Source organism: Vidua macroura, chromosome 8 (assembly GCF_024509145.1).
Source record: "Vidua macroura isolate BioBank_ID:100142 chromosome 8, ASM2450914v1, whole genome shotgun sequence".
Lineage (NCBI taxonomy): Eukaryota > Metazoa > Chordata > Aves > Passeriformes > Viduidae > Vidua > Vidua macroura.
This window is the reverse complement of record NC_071578.1, coordinates 29,662,985-29,679,636: the sequence shown is the minus strand read 5'-3', so window position 1 is coordinate 29,679,636 and position 16,652 is coordinate 29,662,985. Positions and strand designations below refer to the sequence as shown.

At 35.9% G+C, this 16,652-nt stretch overlaps 1 protein-coding gene across 1 annotated transcript in view; it reads right to left on the bottom strand.

Annotated features, from left to right (window-relative positions):
• The window catches only part of CABCOCO1 (ciliary associated calcium binding coiled-coil 1), a 133,632-nt gene that overhangs the window by 19,787 nt on the left and 97,193 nt on the right, over positions 1-16,652 (bottom strand). The window contains exon 6 of the mRNA XM_053983226.1: positions 13,774-13,846. Within this exon, the coding sequence (XP_053839201.1) occupies positions 13,774-13,846 (73 nt within the window). The remainder of the gene's footprint in view (positions 1-13,773; positions 13,847-16,652) is intronic.

Below are 16,652 nucleotides of genomic sequence, written 5' to 3'. Positions count from 1 at the left end.
TTTCTGCTGCAACAATTCTGCCTTCTCCTTCAGCCACTGCACTGATCAGCAGCCCCTCCCAACATATGAGGTGGAAAGCCAATGACAAAATTAAAACAAGTTGGCAAATGTACCTATATATACATATTTCATGTTAGCACAGTTATGCTTCAGAAATTATGGCAACAGCAATAGAATTCTGCTGCTGTGATCATGGATAATCAAAGCAAGTGAAAAAAAAGCCAGTGCTGAAATATTTTCAAAGGTATGAAAGTCTTTACTGTTGTGTAATTTAAATTTACTTGCCATCACTTGAAATTTCCTCTCGTCTGCGTGATTAGAATTTAAATGCTCCCAAAGTACATTAACAAATATAATTCCCGTTATATTGCAGATATGCTGCAGCAACCTGCTCTTAATGCTGAAAACTAACTAGGCTCCTTAATTCACTACAGAAAATACAAAGCACAATCAGTTAAAATGTTTTCAAATGAAGTCTTATTTAAGAATGACCCACAAGATCAACCAATACAGCACTTTCAACTCTACTTTACACACATACACCCACACATCACAAAGTTGTAGCAGTATTTTCTACAGCTGTAAATATGGGATGTTTGCATTTTAGAGAGAGTATTTTTAATGTAATATTTTTGAGTTTGAGGCCAAATTTTGCCAACATTACACACCACGGTAATGTAGCATTTATTTTCGATACAGTCCTAGCAGTTCCCCTGAAATTACTTGGGGCACGGTGGATTGAGGAAACATGAATTGAACAGTAAATCTTAGCAGCTCACTCAAAATTTACACCTGACAACAGTGATAGAAGGACAGACATTACAAGTCTTCTCATGCATTACTGCAAGAAAAAATTTGTCTAAAATCCCCATGCCAAATTCTTTAATTTTGAAATTCAAGATGTTTTTGATGTTCCTGAAGGCAGAGTTCCGGAGCACATAAGTGTCACATCGAAGATTTTATGCAGCCTAAGCAAATTGGATCTTAATTGGGAAGTAGTTGACAGTTAATCTGAAAGCCAGGTAAACATGAAGCTGCAATACCCTGCTGAAACACAACTATTTATTGTAGCATTGGTCAAGTTTAGTGTACTCTTCATGAGCAGCTTTAATTTTTCCCCACCATACTGATCTTATCAGATTTGACAGGCAGAATCCTGTAAGTAGCACAAATCTATAAAAATGACCTTTTATGTAACTGAATTCCACAGAGCAGGGTTTAGTTTGTTAAGTCATGCTACCTTTTCTTTACTCTTTGTCCATTCTTCTCCAACCGATTTGGTGGAAAGAGAAAATGAAAATTAAAAAAAACCAAATTCTGTATGTCTGTATAGGTTAGAGTTATTGGTACCTATTTGATTAAGCAATTTATTTTGCTACTGAAATTGCTAGTATGCTAACAGATAAATGTTAAGGAAGAAAGCAGATTTGTCTTCTTAATTGTATTGGTTCACTACAAAATGAAACAAAACCAACTCACATTATGGTCTGCAAAGCCATAAATGTATTTAACAAAAGCAAATGCCACATGTATTAAAATGGCACTCAAGCTCTGAAAAACTTTAGGCCTTAATTCCCAATTCCCAGAGCAACTCAGTCCCCTGCGTTACACACAATGCCCTGTTGACCATTTAATGTATAATCTTTAAACTTTCCCCTTACCTGAATAAGCTTCCTTACCACAGACTTCTGCATTTTATTCAAATGCATATGGTTTGCTGCTTATTAGTTTTTGTAATGTTTCCACTACTATGAAAGAAAGAAAGAAAACCCAGCAAGGAGACAAATTCTCATTTTATCTTACACTTGTCAAATATTAAGATTCTCCTAGTCTGTCAGATTTCTAAGCTTGTCTAATGTCTTTCACTTGTATCCAAAATTAATAAAGTCTATCTATGCTGTATGATTTTCCAGTTGCTCTGATTCTGATTATGCACAATAATTTGTAATTTAAATTCACAAAGATGTGCCAATGTAGCAATGTAGTTATGTTGTCAGTTTTAAAGGCTTGGCCTTTTTAACTCTGATACCAAAGCCCTGTTCATTCCACCCACTATAAAGTCCCAGTAATGCTTGGACTGACCAATTACTGCTGGTAATTTGATTATGTACCCCCTTTATTTTATTATTTACCCATTTAACTAAGGATTGATCAGAACAAAGAGACAATTAAATATACTGCAATAAAATCAGTATGAATAACAAGAGTAGGAACTGAAGACAAACCAGCAGTAGTTCAGAAACACAGAGATAAGACTGAAATCCTGTCTTTAACTACTCCTATTGTGTTTGGCCGTGTTAGGGTTGCAAAGAAAAGGATATTAATTTTATGTTCAGTAATTCAGAGAGCTCTATTTGCAAGCAAGGAGGAAGGACAAAAGATAAAATCTGAGTCATGGCAAAATAAGTAACATTTGGCTCCTTACTTCCACCTTGACAATTTCTTGATTTCTCAAACAAAACATGATTATTAAACAGAAAATAATGGTTCAGTGCACAGTTCTAATCATGCAGTATCAATAGACTCAAGGGGTCATTCTCAAAATCGACTGAAATATAATGACATTTTTAGAAATTCCACCGGAGGGCACCACAGTGGACCAATGGTAGGATTATTAAAAAAAGAAAAAGAGAGGAAAAAAAAAAGCCACACAAAAAAACAGCCATCCCCTCCCACCCCCCTCCCCACCCTAAAGTCAGCAACCTAGGCTCTAGCTCTCACTTTCTTTTCATCTAGATCTGCCAGGACAACAGTAACACTGAAAACTGAAAATAGTCTATTGTGGGAGTAAAACTTTTCAATACTTCATTGGAAATCTGACCATTACAGGTAATTTAACATTTCTCCAAATGTAAGTTTTCAACTACATCCTAATTCCTGAGGAATACAAAAAGCTGGCACAATATCTTTCTTAGAACAAAAGAAAATAATTAAGATCCTAAATGTCTAACAGATAGAGACAAAAATGATAAATGGGCACCATGAATACAAAATGAATGCTAAGAAAAACGCTGAGAGAATGTAAAACAGATATTCAAAGTAGAATAATCTCTTAAGGAACATCCCTAGCACTCTTTCATTTTATTATATAAGAGTACTATATGCATTGGTTGCAATGTATTGCAATCTTTTCACAACACACAATGTCCAGTAAATCTAGAAAATGACCTGAATTCCAGCCTGTTAATGCCTGAAACTTGTCCACAGACTTAATAATGCAAAATTCAAGATGTCTCAAGCAAAGGATGTTCTCACAACTCTGTAACCATATTTGGATGGTCTTCCTATAAATGAAGCATGAAACATTCATCTTTATCACTTACAATCTATGCCATTTCCTTAGATTGTGCTCACAAGCCAAATTTGATATGCACAGTCAAAATAAATGACAGTGCAAGTGCCCAGGAGATATTTTCCCTTACCTAGTGTTATTTGAATAGAACAGAAACAACACATTAAGCACAGGAATTCTAAGACTAAGAAAATAGTCATATGTGTATCAGCATGTAATTCATGAAGATTGACCTGTTCTGTGGGAGTAGTAACAATATTTTCTGCAATATGTATTTACAATATTGTGGGATTCTTGTAGAACCAACCAAAAAGTCAAAAGGTCCACTTGTCATAAAAGTGGAAAGCAGAATGTTGAGGTATTTCAGCCAAAAACATCTGCATTTGTTTAGGTTTTATCCTGGACAGAGCACCATCTGCAATGTAACCCTGCGGAACCTACATGGGCTCTGACATAGGCTTTACAGTCAGAGGACAAAAGATGAAGATGAAATCAACCTAAAAAAAAGAAAAAAAAAAAAAGCTGAACACTCACCATATACGCATCTTAAGGTCAGCCAAACAGTCTGTCCACTCTAACAAGTAGGAAAAAGCAAACATTAAGTATAAACAGTCAAGTATTTCTTCTCTTTCCTTTAAGTTGGCCAAGAGGAGATTCAGGATGAGTTCACTACCAAATTTTCAACAGCACATGTGGAAAGTCAAACCAAAAAATACTTTAGATAATAATCTTAACTGTGAAGAACACCAAAAGGCTCCAGCTGCTGTGTTTTCAAGCCTGCCCTGAGAAGATATTCTACCTATTCAATGTTTTCTGAGTGCTTGAAACACATAACGAAGTCTCAGCTTCCACAAAAACACAGCGGATTTGTGGGAGACTCAGGCAGCACAAGGTTAGCTAAGGCTGATGGAAGAGGCAGATGGGAGCCTATTTTCCAAATCAGAAGAGGAGAGAGGGAGGCTCAGTGGGCTGGTGCTGATGGGAGCTGGTCATCAGCCCACACTGAAGAAGGGATTGGAAGGATGGAATTTTCACCTTGCTCTGTTGTTAGCAGCCTGCAAATGACTCCAGCCTCGGGATCAAATGGTGAAGGAAACTGTGCAGGAGAGAAAGGGGCCAGAATCCTGCACTGCCACATCTGGGCTACTTCAGCCTGATCTCTTTGGATGCTCACCAGGTGCAAGGGGAAGGGGGGCATGGAGAGCACATTACACCCAACATATTGGGTACATATATGGCTCTCTTTCCAGTACCATTTGGCAGCTTACTCCCATATTTTTGGTGCCTTACAATATTGTTGCAGTGTATTCAGACTCTTGTGAAAGAATCAAACATTATGCTTTGGATAAACTCCATCCCTTTGCCAAATGTTTTCCTCATTTAAGCCCTAATAAAAACATTTTGAATGATTACACTGAACCTAAACGGTGCTGAAGTCTTCCAAGTCTAGCAAGCTTCAAAGAACAAATAATACAAATGCTGAAGAAAACAGTTGTTTTGTTAATATTGTATTTACACAGCTGGATCCTTAGGAATTTTATCCATCTGTATGTTTAGTAAGCAAGGCAAATTAATGTGCTTAGAATTGCCATTTCCTCAGTGAAAAACAAACCAGTAAAATGAAAAGGCTCCCCCACAATCTGTCTCTCTCTGCCCCATTCCAGATAGACATGCACACCTCCCCCGTAGCCATGAACTACGAAGTAACTGGAGAGGATTCTTCACAGACAGATGTAATTTATAACAAAGGCAGGAAAAGGCAACCCTAACACAGAACTTGCTGCCCTTCCTATAAAGTTCACCTCCTTACCAAGAAAAAGCAGAGAATAATTTGTTTGGTTTCTGTACTCAACTCCTTTTTCTTTTATTGTGAAAAGTTTCCATTGTCCTTTTATGTTTTGATTATTGAGTAAGTTTAGAGACTTGCCAAATAGCTCTAGATTGTTAACAGACCACCACTATTTAACTTTGAATGCTTTAACAAAATAAAGGCGCAGTTCACATTAATATTATATGCCCTCATTTTATTTATTATCTTTGCTTTGAAATTTAAACAATTTTCTTAGCTAAGGTTTATTAAATGTAAACCTAAGTAGCAATATAAGTTACCTCAAATACCAACCAGACATCCTATAAAACTTAGCTTTCTAATGAGTAACACTACATTTTGCTAAGCTTAGCATATTTCTAGGAAATCAAAATAATGTTTTATGAATTAATATTCAAATACATCAGATTCAATGTTCAGTAAAAATACTTTATGTTGTATCTTATGACAAGTTGTAAAATTCAAGGTGGAATTAGAAGACAAAAACTTTCTGGTGTGTTTTAAAAAGGAACTTTAAAGGATTGTAAAACTTGTCTGTTATTTAGACTTGGATTACATTTGTCCTTATAGCATCAACTAAACAGATGAAAATTTACTAAAATGTATATTGATTATAAATCATCATGGTGAAGAAATGTCATGCTATTTATTTATATGAATAAGGTCAACATGTTATTCATAACATAAGGTCACAAGATGTATGAATTTGATACTTAAATATTCACCCGTGGGGATACATTCTCATGAAATATCACATCAGTTGCTCATTCCACCGATACTTTTATGTATACAAATTGATTTTCAAGATGATGAAAAGCTGCAGATAAAGGTAATGGGTACAAAACAGTTGTTAATTGTAGTATAAGGTCATGGATCTCTGTCTGCCAATTACCAAAAATTATGCAGGAAATCTTGGAAATAGGGCAACTCCTCTGGAAAACCAGTCTCCAGTAAGTCAGACTGTACAGGCACCAAAATGGTACCTGCTGGCAAACAACTTTTAAAAAGGGCAGCTAAATTTGAACCAGCAAACATAAACAAAATGTGGCACATTCTTGAATAACTGCTTGATCCCTGCTACATTACATGGAAGAGTTTAACACTGAAAATAGCACTGTACTGCAGCAGACATAATGCACTGGGCTCAAAATAAAATGTGTCTCTCTTTTTTTTTCAGCAGATTCCTTTCAAGTTATGTTCTTTGAACTTCCTAAAGTGGAGTTATTGTGCAAATAACTTTCTGCCAATGTGCTAGCAGAAACCTACCTGGCTCTCACCAGCTTATGTACAAAGCCCTTCCAATGGTTTGCCACACTGGCTGATAGAGAATCCTGTTTTCTAGATTCCTGCCTCCCCAGCAACATGCCCTATGGCAAGCTGAGATCCACATAAAGATCATGTGGGTCTTGTTCCAGCAGAGCCAACTATGCTGCATGGCACCATGATGGAGGTGGGGCTCCGAAATGATCTTCAAAAGCACTACTTTTGTGTCAGGGAGTTTAAATACAGACATGTAAGAATAGCAATTCTGCTAAGTGTTTATTTTTTTGTTTTAAACTGGAATTAAATCAAACTGCAAAATTCTCAGATTCTCCTATGAAACAAAATTTGCTCAGCTTCAAGTACTTTTTTTCATGCTGGTCAAGTTAAACAAGTAGAATTCGCAAAGGGTATCAACAGAGTGAGCTATTCTGGAATACTAGAAAAGCAAAACAAAATTCTTATCCTAATAGTCTGTCTTCAGCTACTTTGCTTAACCACTTAAAAATTTCTCCAAGTCAATACATTTTTGCCAATCTCAATGTCTTCTATTAAAATTTACATCGTGATTGATAACCATTTTTAAATGTGCTGTAGTCTTCTGATAGAGCACTTTATCATTTGGGTCATAGAACATTCTGATGAATAGCAGAAACAGGCTGTCATTAATGTACTGACTATCCTTCCAGTCAAAGCCTACAATTCTTAGCTAACCTGCATTCCAGCAAATAAACGAGCCATTACTGCTCTTATCACAACTATATATGTTAACACACATTCAAACAAATACACACATACAGAAAGTGGAAATCAAGCCACTTTCTAAATAAATAATTTAAAAACTTATAGAGCACATCTGTGTATATATTAATTCCTGCATCGTTCCAGAAATGTTTTCCTGCCAAGAATTCAAGTTTTTTTCCCTCTCTCTCTCTAACATCATACAGTCAAAAAATGTGATGCTTTGTCAGTTGTACTAAACTAAAAAATGATCATGAGCCTCAATTTTTTTTTTTCTCTAGTATCTTTAGTTTTTCATCCTCCAGGGTGCTGAGCAATGTGACCCCAGTCACTTCTCAGTTTAATTCTGTGTATGTGAATAGATCCATTGAAATTAAAGTTCCCAGTTTTTAAGAAGAGGCGCTTCTTGAAACGCTGGCTGGGTCAGAACCATGGTGCTCAGCACCCTGAAGGCACAGCCCATGTCAGCTCTTTGGCACTTGTCCTGCCTGAATTCTTTTCTTTCGTGACTTCACGCATGTTACTGAGTTAAAAAGCAGGCTTGTTTTGTATTTGTTTCCTAAGAAAATAATTTAAAAAACGTTCTGTTAATCATTCTCTAAATCATCGTAAAAGTACTCAACACTGGCTTATGAATTCCACCAGCTCTCTGGAGCTCTCACCAGCTTTTAGGGCAGACTAGCTACCAAAACTCAGGAATTTTAAAAGTTCATTAGAAGACCATCAGCATGTGACCTACATGGAAATGTAACTGCTGAAGGTCAGAGTAGCTCCCCTACTGACAAATGAGTATACCAACACAATCTTTGGAAAACAAGGGCTGTTTCTACTAGACAACAGATGCTTAAATATTTGAAGCAGCACTGCATACAATTCCAACAGACTCCACTTTTCATTCAAACTAATCACAAGTCCTTCAAGATCTCTGGGTACAGCCATAGCAAGTCTCAAGATCAAAGGGCTGGATATCTGTGAATTTTGTCAAAAACCCACTGGCTCTCCAGCTGCTTACTTCAGTAATCTGGACTTGGATATGGCACACTTCTGTAACGGACATCAAAAATTTCCCCTCAGACATCAAAAGACCAAGTACCAGTTTTAAACATCCACAATCAGAAAATAATGAACCTACTCCTGAAGCTGTAGTTTTGATCTTCATAGCAGTAAAGTCTTGAGGAGCATGTTTTGAAGGAAAAACTAAATAAGAGCATGGAAATGAAAGAGAAATGGAATGTAACACAACATCAATTTATCAAAGATACATGATGCCAGACTAATTTCATAGTTTATTAAATAAATAATTTTCTAGACAAAAGCAATGTGAGAGACATGATCAATTTATGAGTGGGCAGGAATACCACACAGATGGGAATGAATGCCTTTGAAGTCTATTCACTCTTGTATTCAATGACAAATTGGGAGGTGACATTGTGGGGACATCTTTTTTTTTAAAGCCTATAGTGCACTGTGAGTACCTCAGCTAGAAAATACAATAACAAAGGAGAACTAGAATAGCAGATGTACGATGAGATAGCCACATGATACAGGTAAAAAATGCTTCTAGGACCTACCGTGTAGGCTATTCCCAGCAGAGGAAAAGAAAGCACTATTGATATTTTACAAGGCCTTGCTTTAATCTCAGCAATAATATTATGTCAGTTTGGTCACTTATGTTCTAACAAAACTGATTTAAAGTGGAACAATTATAGAAGAAGGCCAACAGGATGACAAGAAGCTGATATGGATGTAAGCACATGTGTATCAAAGTCTACCTTTAAACCAAAGATTAGAGAAAGCTGGCTTTTCTAATCTAGCTGAATGAAGGCTGACAATAAGATTGCTGTCTCTTTATACACTAGAAAAATAAACACTGGGGACAGAACAAGAGCTAAAGGTCAATACGGGCACAAATTGTCACAAGGACAAATGTACATAAGCTTGTCATGAATACACCCAGACCAGAAATTGAAGTTTTATAACTATTATAGAAACCAGGCATCAGGGCACTTCCTGAAGGAGTAAAGAAAAAAAAAAAAAGTTACATTTTTAAACTGGAGTTTGACAGGTTTCTGAAGAGGATTATGAATGCTTCCCTAAGAGAAAGCAGCATGAGAACTGACAATTGAAGACATCCCTTCCAGTCCTATGCTCTTCTTGATGTCTTTGCCATGGTGATATTTAGAAAACAAAGCAACAAAAAATCAACTCACTGGTTTTTAGGTACTAAAAATATCTGAAACCTCCAGGCTTTGAAAAGCACTCCATTAGCTGGCGAATGAGTTTCTGTAGTGTGAACTGATACGCTTATAGAAATGTTCTGGTTTCATACATCTCTTAAACATATTCTCAAGAAGTCATGGAGCAAATTGGTTTAAACAGTGATTGATTAACCAATCTAAATATGCAACACCTAATGAGGATTACGTATCAAAGTCAAGTCCCAGACTTTAGGGCTTTTGCCCAGAAGAAAAAAAAAGCTTTATTAGCTTTCAAAAAGCATATTCTTCCTATCCACCTCCTCAAATTCAAAAAAGAAGGGATTTTGTTCAAACTTAAAAAAAAACCCAACCCAACCCATAACTGGATAAGGACCAGACACAGCCCAAAAGCTTAATGCTTCAGAAAGTAGGGAGTACATAGAATGAAAGCATTAATAGAAACTAGTTTGGAACTCTAAGTACAGACGATGATATCTAGTGACTGCTATAATACTGAATCTGCACTGCCATTAAATTTAATCTTTGATATTTTTATTGCAACCTGACCCACTATGACATCTCTAAAGAAAATTACATTGTACACTACTATTTCAAGAAGTCAAACTTAGCTAGTCATCTGGGTCATAAAATAGCAGATTACTCCATAAGACTGGCTAAAGCAACTAGGAATAAAACTAGATTTACCAACCACATTATTTTTATTAGGAAATGTTTCAAAGCAGACATAATCCCAAAAGACCTTAGCCTCATACCATCCAAAAATACACAACGGAGAGCAGCAAAAAACATGAACTACAGTATAAGGTACAACTTGTAAATGAGAGAAAAAAATTGCAAGATATGTTGTAATATATCATCCTATCAAAGCAAAATAAATTAACTAAATGCAGAAATAGAAAAGAGTAAAAACTTCTACACAATTTATGTATTAACAATTTAAACCTTTGTTCTAAGATCTGATGTGTTAATAGGAATTTCTCCATTGAATCCCTGAACATCAATATTTATTCTGTACTCCTTTTGCTTTCCTTGAAATTGCGAGCTAATACAGGTTTACTAAATCACAGCTAGAGAGCAAAATGCCCAGAACAGGCAGAAGGAAAAAACCCAGTATCTTTAACAGCTAAATTCCTGAAGAACTCTGGTATGGTAGCACTGCTTGCATTTTATTTTGGATCACAGCCACAGAACAGCTAAAGCACAGCTTCTTTTGTAATCATTCTAAATGGGGGGAACTGCTCATAATAGTAACAGGAAAAAAAAGCAACGAATTTACTTGGCAATCTTAACACTTCTCAGCAATTCCTTGTACTGTCATGTTTTCTAACAGGTATTCATGCATACATAATATATAGGTCTTTGTAGATCTGGAAAGAAGAAGAAGTAAGGGATTTGATAGCTAGAAAGGCAAGTTTTAAATTTTAAATACTGTCAAAGTAGGTTAGAAGTGTGATGTGTGTTTTATCATCTAACCAAGCACTCATGTCTTTCTGTTTTAACCTTTTTTTTCCTAGGCAATATGATCACCTCAGGCAGTTTGAGGTTTAAAGACTTTAGCCAATGCAAAAAAAAAAAAAATATATATATATATTTAAATTAGCCTGGCATTTGTTACCTTTTTTTAAGAGTTGAACACTGTCTGTGTTTTACAGAGGTGCCTTTATTATGCTAGCTGCATCAAATGCAGAATATTAATCAGACTGTGAAGCTCCACTAATTATGTGCTACATTTAAATAACTTAGATTTTGTTAAGTGGCACGACCACAGATATTGTATGCATAATCTAAGTTTTGAGTCATTTCCTTTTTCTTATCTGATTTTATTCTACACAGGAAATGACAGGGTCATTTGGAAATAACTGCAGTGAGAGATCAAAAAAGAAACTTGATTGAGAACACTGTATAATTGCCTGTGCTAGAGAAAAAAAAATTCCAATGACTTTACAACCCATCGCTATAAGATTTCTCTGGAAAACACACACTGTGGCTTCCCTAAAAGGATATCCATTACAACACTGAGTACAGCTTTTATTTGTTGTAGCTGTATCTCTTTTAAAGAAGCAGATTTTCTCCTGAGGGTGCTGGGCTTTTATTCTGCAGGTAATTCTTTCGGCACACACACTCGCTGAGCTAAAGCCATTTCAGTGGAAGCAAATCAATTCTGTTGAAGCAAGTCATTTCACTGACTCATCTCAAAGTGTTCATTTGCAAACGGAGATAATGCTGTAATTAAGCTCTTGGAACACTGTGGTTCTTGTTATTTGGACAAATCTGGCCATTATAATTCAGAGTGTCCTGTTCCAAAAGAATGGGCTTTTACTGCTGGAGCTAAAGGAAAACTTTTTAGATGTTAGTTGCGCTCAGCTTAGAGTCAGGGTCAGATCCAGCTTTGGGCTGTGGTGTGTCTGCAGTGGCTTTTTTTTTTTTTTTTTTTGGTAAGACACTGGTCTACATAACAGGACAGCAGCCAAACTTTCAGCACAAATTTACTGCCTACTTTCAGCACATGGATTTCCCAGTTGATCTCCTGTTCCCTGAGCAGATGCACTGCAGAGCAAGTGACCCCAGGGGTGCTCCTGCCACAGCCATACACACCAACCAAACCATGGCAGCCCAAAAAACTGTTCATCTAAGGGACTGCAAAATAGAAGTAATGATCTCTTTTGTGCATAAGAATTACTAAATAAAACAAAGTTACAGCAAAAGAACTTGAAGTCTATGCTGAGTTCACCTCTCCTCACATTTTAACACATAAAGCAAGTGCAAATAATGTCATAAATTTGTATGTGCAGCTTCAATACCTTAAACTTTTACTTATTGAAGAACAATGCATCACCCTATCAAAATGAACTCTAATAGAATATAAGTATTGATTTTCTTGGGTGTTGGAGTGTAGTTGAACAAATTAAAAGCTCTCTGCCATGTAGCTCAGAATACAAAACAGATGGATTAAAGTGAAGTGGCACCATAGGTAAGAAAAGGCCGTGAAGGAGTTACAGCTAAAGACTGTCATGTAGGGTTTTGTGACAGTTGTAGCTGCAGATGGCACTTGTTGCTTGGATGGATCATCACCAAAGTCATTCCTTGAAATCCATTTCTACCATTGCCCAGAGGTGCTGGTAGCCTCAGCAGGGGTGCTGCTTCCTGGCAGAGCCTGCCCAGGGCAACCCCTGTCCTGCGGCTGGGACAGCGCATGATGATCCCACCCACCCAGAAGGGAGTCTTCAGGAAACACAAACACATTTCCCTGAAGCTAGTCTAAAACCTTCTAAGATTCATGATTCAAGTTTACACAAGAATTACTTAATTAAAGCCTCATTAAAATCGATTTTACCAATTAAGAAGTGCTAACCACCCATTGATCTGATTACCTACCAAGAAAACCCCCAGCCTAACATAGTAATGCTGAAATTCTGCTCTACCTTTGTATTAACAGTTTTGTCATCTATTTCATCATAGTTGGAATTTTAACCCACCTTGTAAATGACAAGAATAATCTCCAAATATTTGCATCCATGTAAAGAAAAGTCATTTTATAATATGGCTACTTAAAAGCAACATGGAAAGCAATTATCCCACATCACCAGAGTAAAATACCAGCTGAAAGTGGAAAGGAATTTTTCCAGTACACTGATTTTTACTTCCTTATGTACTGATAAGCTAAAATATAAGTACTATCAAAAATAATACACTACTGTGCCCCTCTGGGCAATCAGTTGACTCCTAATACAAATTTAAAATGCAAATATTTTTTAATGTGTAATAACAAATATCCTCAAAAAACACAACCAGGCTAAAAGGTTTATTTGATTAATTGAACCTGCCCATTTGATTAAAGGCTACATTTTGCATCAAGACATTTTCTTATGTATTTTTTCACGTGTAAATTAGAACACATGACAAAGCTCATTATGAAGCCAACCCACTGTTGTTAACTATTGTTAACTGAATTCTTTCAAAATGATCAGTTTCTAGCTTGCTTCTTTCTTTACAGTCAGTATAATTAACTCTTGTTGGCTACAGCAGACACAGAACTCTGTACATGCACATGCATACATGTCTATTATGGCTGTGGTCAGACTAGGCATGGCACACAATATTTTCTGATTTTGATTGCTGATTTTAAAGCAGAGTCAGACACACACTACTAATTCAAATTACATGCATCAACTTACAAATACCTACACAAAATTGTTCCTGATGTAACACAACTAATGACTTAACCAAGCAATGCATTTACACTTTTTTGAGATCCCAAATTAATTTTGAATATGAGGATCAAAACATCTTAACTTGCGCTCTTTAATCAGCCGTTTTACATTAGCAATGCAGGGATGTTGACATGAAGTCGCTTTGAGCAATATAAAACATATGCCATGGTGCACTTGTTAAGGAGCTCTGCATAATGAGTTCCATCTATATAAATGACTCACCTCATTACTTATCACAGGTTCTTCTCTACGACCGTGGAAGAGGTATTCATATGCTTTATAGTGTTTAAATAAGCTGAAAAACAATGTAACATAGTGTAAGTTTTTGGAAAGGTAACAACATTACAAGTTTTGTTAAACGAAGAGTTACTCTCCAGCATGTTAACATTCCAAATTTAAAAAAGAAACAGTTGTTTAACTTCAGATACAACAAGCAGCATATTTAGTTTGCAGGATTTATTATCAGATGGCTGTAGAAAATACAGTGTGATACTTAAAAATACATCCACTTAGTCCTTATAAAATTGAACTCTGAGAAGACAAAGTTCTACTCTGAAAAAAGTAATTCCCGAAACACTTATCACCAGGATACTTGCGCCTTTATTATCAGCAATAGCAGACAAGGAGGAAACAAAGCCAAATCAGCTTTCAGATTCTGGGATGGACTGCCAGTACAGGGAGAAAGTTTGATCTTGAAACACCAAAACAATAAAGAATAGAAGTATTTATTCTCTCAAGGTCACTTTGCAAAAGCAGTGTAATATTTCCTCAAAGAAAAACTAAAAACCAGATTAACACACAGCAGTTTTGCATACTACATCAAAAGTAACTTTAAATAGACTTTGTCAATGGACTGAAATATTTATCTTCCTTAAAACATGTATGGCTTTCCACTTCACGTGTTTCAAATAATTTTCTTTGTTTCCTTTTGTAATGATCAATGATTCAGCATTTATTTAACCAAAAGTTTTGTTTGTCATAGTCCGTTACAATTAGTTCTTCTCTTACAATCATGATACACAACTCCTGGCTTCTCTCACATCATTTTGACATATGATTTAAAACACTGCTCTGTGATTTCATAGCAAGTCCAGCTTGAAGAATGATTCCAATAATTTATCGCTGCCCTGCCTGCTGTATCCAGGAAAGGTACAGCAATATTTGCAGGGAACATCTGTAACTGGTTCCTGTGCTTTCTGGCTAGGGACAGGACCCAGGTTCTTTTTTTGGGAGATCCATCAGTTGGGTCAGCAACACCTTTGGCTTGGTACTGGCAAGGCCCACCTAAGAAGTCAGCTAGAGGCTGTCTTCCTCCAAACCCAAAGCACACAGGCAATTAATTAAGTTCTTACAGTATTTGCAATTTTATTTAAGTATATTTTTATTGCAGTACGTCACCAAAGAATTCCTGACATGTTTCAGTGGAGACACAGAAATTATGTTTAAAGAGAGTTCAGGACTTAACCTGGAAATGACTCACACTGATTTATGTAAATATATGTCCCCTTTCATGCACACCTGTAATTTGGTAAAATTCTAACAGGGATTATTTGAAAAAAAACCAAAAAATATTTTATGAACATCACAGACACACAGGAAATAAGACATATATCCTTCCAATTGGATTGGCAGAAATTAATATTTCAAATTTGTTCTCTTATCCTAGTGATTTGGAAATAAGTCAGATTTACAGCACCTAAAAGTCAGGTCTTTTCCCTCCACTTCCCCTCCAAATGTGTTGTGATATTCTTCATGGACTATGTTACAGGTACATATAACTTAAAATATATACACAAGAATAGAAGTAATTATTTTTGGCACTTCTGAAGTTTATGTCTTTATTTTTAAAAATATCTCTGTTCAACCTGGCACTCCTAATCCTGTATGAAGGAAAAAAATTTTCCATTTAATGGTCTTGAAATCAAATTACATAAATCAGACATCAGCATTTATTTAGAAAAAGTGTCATTTTCTTCTATCAGGCATTATACAAAATGCCCCTTTTTGTTTCAATTTGATGTGAACAATTTAAAAATTCCATACCAGTGTTTCTAGCAATTACACAGAAATAATTTTACTTGGGTAAGTAATATTGTTAAGAATAGGCCTCTTATGATGTCATATGAGAATCTGAAGGTGATTAACAATGACATATTTCCCCAGCTCCACTGCTTCCTGAAAAGAAAATGTCAGGAACTATGTTGATGTGTGTTTGCCCAAGGAGACAAGATAAAAAGATGATAACTGTCACCTTCCACCAAACCTGAAGGTGTCATTATAGTTGCTGCACAGTTTGTGCCAATGTGGTTAAGCATTTGTCCTCGTTTCCATTATAAATCCCGTGGGTTTACAGCTCATCTATAAAAATGTGATCTGAACTGCAACATGTCATACTGTCTGGAGTAGAAAAAAACCTACAGGCTTATCATTTAAAATTAAACAAGAAAAAAATGTATTGAACTAATACCTTAATTTGAATTGTAATAAAACTGAACCTATTATTGAGTTCATAAACTTCAAAATACACCCATTTAAGTGTGCCAATTCCATTCTTATTTAGAAATAAATATTCCAGTGACTGAAATAATGGATTGCATAAACTGGACACACATGATACATTTCAGAGTATGTGTCCACTTCCACAACATCGCCACAGCACCCATTTGTAATAAATTGAGCAGTTTGGACATACAACTGCATATTTGGTGGCCAAAATACCATTCTGTTGCTAAAGTTTTGCAGCTTGATTGTATTCCTGCCCAGCTAATACTTTGGTTCAAAGTAGGATGGAGCACCTAATCTCTTGGATAAAATTCTTCTGACTGTGAAGGAATTACTTCATGGACAAGATATCTCTCAATGGATAATTTACACATGAGTTATAGACATGCTATTTGGAAAGAACATTTGTTCCATATAAATATACAAAAGACAGACAGGAAGGCAGAAGTAAAAGGAGCTGAGACATCTTAAATGCCAAGTTTCCTTTTAGTTTAGGGCTAGCACTTGGCAGGACATTATTTTACCTTGACTACAGAAATCTGAGATTTAAAGAGATGTTCCCATTTCTTATGGGAAGAACCTTAAGTGTTTCATATTTT